Consider the following 7276-nt stretch of genomic DNA (forward strand, 5'->3'; position numbering starts at 1 on the left):
TGCAGTCCTGCAACATCCAGCCGTGAATGGTGGTGGACAATTAAACAACTAACTGGAGGAGGTGGCTCCACAAATATCCCCATCCTTAATGATGGGGGAGCCCAGCACATCTGTGCGAAAGATAAGGCTGAAGCATTTGCAACAATCTTCAGCCAGAAGTGCCGAGTTGATGATCCATCTCGACCTCTTCCTGAAGTCCCCAGCATCACAGATGCCAGACTTCAGCCAATTAGATTCACTCCGCGTAATATCAAGAAATGACTGAAGGCACTGGATACTGCAAAAGCTATGGGCCCTAACAACATTCCAGCAATAGTACTGAAGACCTGTGCTCCAGAACTTGCCGCGCCCCTAGCCAAGCTGTTCCAGTACAGCTACAACACTGGCATTTACCTGGCAATGTGGAAAATTGCCCAGGTATGTCCTGTACACAAAAAGCAGGACAAGTCCAACCCGGCCAATTACCGCCCCATCAGCCTACTCTCAATCATCAGTAAAGTGATGGAAGGTGTCATCAACAGTGCCATCAAGCAGCACTTGCTTGGCAATAACCTGCTCACTGACGCTCAGTTTGGGTTCCACCAGGGCCACTCAGCTCCTGACCTCATTACAGCCTTGGTTCAAACATGGACTAAAGAGCTGAACTTAAGAGGTGAGGTAGAATGACTGCCCTTGACATCAAGGCAGCATTTGACCGAGTATGGCATCAAGGAGCTCTAGCAAAACTGAGGTCAATGGGAATCAGGGGGAAAACCCTCAGCTGGCTGGAGTCATACCTAGCGCAAAGGAAGATGGTTGTGGTTGTTGGAGGTCAATCATCTGAGCTCCAGGACATCACTGCAGGGGTTCCTCAGGGTAGTGTCCTGGGCCCAACCATGTTCAGCTGCTTCAATGACCTTCCTTCAATTGTAAGGTCAGAAGTGGGGATGTTCGCTGATGATTGCACAATGTTCAGCACCATTCGTAACTCCTCAGATACTGAAGCACTCCGTGTAGAAATGTAGCAAGACCTGGACAACATCCAGGCTTGGGCTGAGAAGTGGCAAGTAGCATTCGCGCCACACAAGTGCCAGGCAATGACCATCTCCAACAAGAGAGAATGTAACCATCTCCCCTTGACATTCAACAGCATTACCATCGCTGAATCCCCCACTATCAACATTCTAGGGGCTACCATTGACCAGAAACTGAACGGGAATAGCCATATAAATACCGTGGCTACAAGAGCAGGTCAGAGGCTAGGAATCCTGAGGCGAGTAACTCACCTCCTGACTCCCCAAAGCCTGTCCACCACCGACAAGGCACAAGTCAGAAGTGTGATGGAATACTCTCCGCTTGCCTGGATGGGTGCAGCTCCAACAACACTCAAGAAGCTCAACACCATCCAGGACAAAGCAGCCCACTTGACTGGCACCCCATCCACAAACATTCTCTCCCTCCACCACTGACGCACAGTGGCAGCAGTGTGTACCACCTACAAGATGCACTGCAGCAATGCACCAAGGCTCCTTAGACAGCACCTTCCAAACCCACAACCTCTACCAACTAGAAGGACATGGGCAGCAAATACATGGGAACACCACCACCTGCAAGTTCCCCTCCAAGTCACACACCATCCTGACTTGGAACTATATCACCGTTCCTCCACTGTCGCTGGGTCAAAATCCTGGAATTCCCTTCCTAACAGCACAGTGGGTGTCCCTACCTCACATGGACTGCAGCGGTTCAAGAAGGTAGCTCACCACCACCTTCTCAAGGGCAATTAGGGATGGGCAATAAATGCTGGCCTGGCCAACGACGCCCACATCACATGAATTAATAAATTTTTAAAAAATGCTCAGGGGAAGAGTGGTCATGTGGGTGACATACTGGGAGCATTTGGTGTGGTGTTGGACTACCTAAGGTTCCCCATTATCAAGAGAAGTAAGGGAGGAACATTAGAGAGAAAACTGCGAGGAGTGGGGGCAAGAACTTAATTTCAAGTGCACTTGTTTTAAGACCAGTTCTTATTCATGAGATCTGACCATAAGAAATTTTGCAAGGATCGTGGAAATTCATATAAAATGTTGTTGCTGTTTTCTGTCACCAAGTATTGCTGTTTAATGTAGAGCAATTTCAAAATAAACTAAGATCTTAATGGTTTAATCCTTTTTCTGCACTATTTGTAGTGCAATGATTAAGACAGCTGCAGTAACCTAATGTATGATCTTTTATCAGTTTAATACTTAAACCCACTGGTGGCAACTATTATCTAAAGGCTGTCACTAGCCTCTCTAAACATTTTCCTTCTAGGTAACACTATGTCTAATGGTTATCCTAAACCTGTGGGACCATCTAGTGGTGATCGTAAGCAAAGTAGCAGCTGTTTCAACATCTAAACACATTACTGAGACTGTAGTAGTTGATTTTAAGCTTTAGAAAAAAGTATTGATTCTGTCCAAGAATTTGCATTTATACTGGCATCATACCGCATCCCAAAATGATTCACATTCAATGAATGAAGTACTTTTAAAACATGTTCACTTTTCCTATCTGTGAAAATACAGCAGCCAGTTTGCACACAGCAATAATGCCATGGGATCTTTAACATCCACCTGGACAGAGCCTTGGTTTAATAGTTCTTCTGAAAGAGAGCACCTCTGACAATGTCCTAGACCCAAACATCTTCAGCTGCTTCATCAATGACCTTCCCTTCATCACAAGGTCAGAAGTAGGGATGCCTGCTGATGATTAAATGATGTTCAGTACCATTCGCAACTCCTCAGATACTGAAGCAGTCCGTGCCCATATGCAGCAAGATCTGAACAACATTCAGGCAAGTAATATTCCTGCCACACAAATGCCAGGCAATGACCATCTCCAACAAAAGAGAATTTAACCATCTCCCCTTGACATTCAACAGCATTACCATCACTGAATAATGAGGTGACACAAAGCTTTAGACTGCATGGGAAGAGAAGATTGAGGGAGGGACAGAGTACTACAGCTTAGGTGTCCTGGGAAAAATGTTCTAATAGGAGATTAACATTCTTCTTTTGTTTCTGTGCTCACGTTGAAGGCTTTTAGTGTTGGAGAATGGAGCACTTTCCCTTCCGGATGTTGGTATCATCGTCAAGCACTTTCAAGTCTTGCTTTAGAAGAGTTAGATAGAATCAATTTACCGCAGAGAAGGCCATTCCAGCCCAACACGTATGCATTGACTCTCCAAGAGAGCTGTTCACTCAGTCCCATTCCGCAGCCTTTTCCCAATAGGCTTCTCAATTATCCTTTTTTAAATATTTAGGCACAATGTTTTAAAAGCAATATAGATTCTGCTTTCTCCACTGTTTCTGTTACCCTCTGTGTAAGGAGAAAATTCTCTTAACTTCTCCTTTTATTATTTTGTTTGTGATCTTAAATGTCTACCTGTTACTGATTCCCTGACCAGTGGAAATATGTTTTTCCCTATTTACCTTATTAAAGCTGCTGATGATTTTAAACACAGATCTTCTTTTAACCTTCTCTGTTCTAATGAAATGCAACCCAACCTCTCTTGTCTTTTGTCATATCTGATGCACCCACACCTCCCAAATCCCCATCCCTGGTATTATCTCAGTGAATCTTCTGTCGACATGACCTTGATCGCCTTCCTAAAGTACAGTACTGATAAGTGCTTACAGTATTTTAACTGTGTGATAACCAATGCTTTGTACAGATTTAGTATTAGCTCTTTACTTTTGAATTCTATGTCCCTATTTATAAAACTTGCAATCCCACAGGCATTAGATTATTAGAATATTTGCACAGAGTTTTTTTATTTATTCATGGAATGTGAGTGTTGCTGGCCAGGCCAGCATTTATTGCCCATCCCTAATTGCCCATGAGAAGGTGGTGGTGAGCTGCCTTCTTGAACCGCTACAGTCCATGTGAGGTAGGTACACCCACAGTGCTGTTGGGAAGGGAGTTCCAGGATTTTGACCCAGCGTCAGTGAAGGAACAGGGACATAGTTCCAAGTCAGGATGGTGTGTGACTTGGTGGGGAACTTGCAGGTGGTGATGTTCCCATGCATTTGCTGCCCTTGTCCTTCTAATTTGTAGAGGTCGTGGATTTGGAAGGTGCTATCGAAGGAACCTTGGTGCGTTGCTGCAGTGCATCTTGTAAATGGTACACACTGCTGCCACTGTGCATCGGTGATGGAGGGAGTGAATGTTGTGGATGGGGTGCCAATCAAGCAGGCTGCTTTGTCCTGGATGGTGCCGAGCTTCCTGGATGTTGTTGGAGCTGCACCCATCCAGGCAAGTGGAGAGTATTCCAACACACTCCTGACTTGTGCCTTGCAGATGGTGAACAGGCTTTGGGGAGTCAGGAGGTGAGTTACTCACCACATGATTCCTAGCCTCTGACCTGCTCTTGTAGCCACAGTATTTATATGGCTCTTCCAGTTCAGTTTCTGGTCAATGGAATGTTGCTAAGGGGGATTCAGTGATTCATAATACCATTGCATGTCGAGGTGAGATGGTTAGATTCTCTCTTGTTGGAGATGGCCATTGCCTTGCCGCGAATGTTACTTGCCACTTCTCAGCCCAAGTCTGGATATTGTCCAGGTCATGCTGCATTTCCTCATGGAGTCATAGAGAGATACCACACCGAAACAGGCCCTTCGTTCCAACAAGTCTGCACCGACCATCAACCACCCATTTATATGAATCCTACATTAATCCCATTTCCCTCTCACATCCCCATCTTCCCTCAATTCTCATACCACCTACCTACACTGGGGGCCATTTACCTATCAACCCGCAAGTCTTTGGCATGTGGGAGGAAACCGGAGCACCCGGAGGAAACCCACACGGTCACAGGAAGAACTTGCAAACTCCGCAGTACCCAGAACCTAACCCGGGTCACTGGAGCTGTGAGGCTGCGGTGCTAACCACTGCACCACTGTGCCGCCCCTTTCTACACAGGCTGCTTCTGTATCTGAGGAGTCACGAATGGTGCTGAACATTGTGCAATCATCAGTGAACATCGCCACTTCTGACCTTATGATTGAAGGAAGGTCTTTGATGAAGCAGCTGAAGATGGTTGGGCCTGGGACATTACCCTGAGGAACTCCTGCAGTGATGTCCTGGAGCTGAGATGATTGACCTCCAACAACCACAACCATCTTCCTTTGCGTTAGGTATGACTCCAACCAGCGGAGAATTTTCCTCCTGATTCCCATTGACTTCAGTTTTGCTCGGCCTCCTTGATGCCATACTCAGTCAAATGCTGCATTGATGTCATCATCTGGCATCAGATAAAGCACTGTGCTGCACATGGACCAAATGAGATGTAGCGTCATTGCAAAAGAAGTGAAGATAACAGATACCAAAGTGCACTTTCCAATAGCAGTCAGTGGTGTCAAGGGCAGTCACTCTCACCTCACCAGTACTAGAGTAAGTACTGCTATTAGATAGTGGGATATTTAAACAGACTGCCAGTAGACACTGCTATTGGATACTGGGACAGTAATGCATTACTAAATTATAGTTTTTTACAAAGTTATTAATCTGCATTTTTCTTTCTCCTTTCCAAAAGAAAGTGTGTAACAGAATATCCTCTGTGCTCTAGTTGAATAAAATGGACCCTGCGATAAATAGCATTTTATACTTAAAGTCTTCACTCTCTTTTCTTCTTCCTGTAGGTCATGTTTGGAACAATGTTTGATAATAGTGTTGGGGACCATACTATTCTGTGAACAAATTCGGAAGTACTGAAGATCAAATGCAAGTGATTTGCACTTGAAGCCGCAAGAGCTTTCAGAACAAATAACTTGACAAATGTGTATTGTAAAGTGCTTTGCACTGGCTTTTGATACACTAAGTGATGTGGAAAAGGGCATAAATGTGCAGGCACCAGTTATTAGTTAAAGTGTGCATCTTTTTCTCGGTTGTAGTATGCTATTTTTTATGTAAAACACAATGATTGGAAAAGTCTTCTCATACTTGCGTGGAATGATTCGGCACATGTGAAAGTATGTATTATTGTACTTGGTTAACCATGTCTACAGCCCCACTGCAGCCAATATCTCTCCTCACTGTGAAAGGATGCTGAAAGTAGGGACTCCTACTTTTAATGCTAATGTTTTTTCAGGATGTGTTCAGAAACATGGGAAAAACTCCAGCCTGAGGTCACTTGCAACATGAAGTCTTAACCAAAGAGTGTAAGGGTGCCAGATAAAGCACTGTGCTGCACATGGACCAAATGAGATGTAGCGCCATTGCAAAAGAAGTGAAGATGACAGATACCCAAGTGCACTTTCCAACAACAGTCAGTGGATAGCAATAAGGACCAGTAACCCTGGCTGATATTTTTCCCTTCTTAGCCCAGGCACTGAAGCCAGATGCAGTATCCCAACTGAAATTAGCTAACTCAGGACAGATTGGGAATTAAACCTGGGGCCTTCCTGGTTTGTATGGGTCAGCAACATGAATACAACCCAAGAGTGCATTCATCCTTTGAGCCACTTTAAAGAGCATTTAAGGATAATTGCAAAGAAGCAACTTAACTTTTTTTTTACATTAAACTGGACATACAGAAGTAACATGGGGCAATTTATGTTGCTTTTTATTCATTCATGGGATGTGGGCATCGCTGGCTAGGACAGCATTTATTACCCATCCCTAATTACACTTGAGAAGGTTCCATAAAGTAATTTAAGTTATTGGGTTCAGTGAAGCAAACTACATTTTAAAGAATGAAATATAGCTTAACTAAGGTGCATTCTGCATTCCTTTAACATTACATGACTGTTATTCTGAACGCCCTTAATTAAGCACCATAGTCAGTGTCTAACTGTAGAGCAAACTGCTGCCTCTTGTTCAGAAAAATAAAACCCACTCCTGTGCCATTCCCCCACCTTTAGTGACATAAGTGCATTTAATGCATGGCTTCGATGTCTCAATGTAAGTTATCTTGACAATACGGGAATAGGGTAGGGTTTTCATTTTCATTATTATGAAGTATATAATTCTTAAAGTAATAAATTAATGTTTTGTTGCACTCCACTGTGAAATACAAGCAATTGTTATTTAACTGATAAATACTAGTGTATGCTAATGACAATAATAAATATAATATATTACCAATATCCCAGTTGTCATTCTTTTTTTTAGAAGTTTTGTGAAATAATAATTGGAGGTATTTGTATTCCCAGTTTAAGATACCAAATCTATGGCAATTCTGCTATTTGGTAAAATATAGAAGTGGATAGAGAATCACCAAATCCTGCATACCCAACGTGACTTTGAAGCTGAT

At 43.6% G+C, this 7276-nt stretch overlaps 1 protein-coding gene across 2 annotated transcripts in view; it reads left to right on the top strand.

Moving 5' to 3' along the window:
* The window catches only part of LOC137383936 (solute carrier family 26 member 9-like), a 107881-nt gene extending 100822 nt beyond the window's left edge, over window positions 1-7059 (top strand). For both annotated transcript variants that reach the window (XM_068057347.1, XM_068057348.1), the window contains exon 22: window positions 5664-7059. In XM_068057347.1, coding sequence (XP_067913448.1) covers window positions 5664-5717 — 54 coding nt within the window. In that variant the 3' untranslated portion in view covers window positions 5718-7059. The remainder of the gene's footprint in view (window positions 1-5663) is intronic.
* Window positions 7060-7276: the final 217 nt, after the last annotated feature.

This window comes from Heterodontus francisci, chromosome 25 (assembly GCF_036365525.1).
Source record: "Heterodontus francisci isolate sHetFra1 chromosome 25, sHetFra1.hap1, whole genome shotgun sequence".
Lineage (NCBI taxonomy): Eukaryota > Metazoa > Chordata > Chondrichthyes > Heterodontiformes > Heterodontidae > Heterodontus > Heterodontus francisci.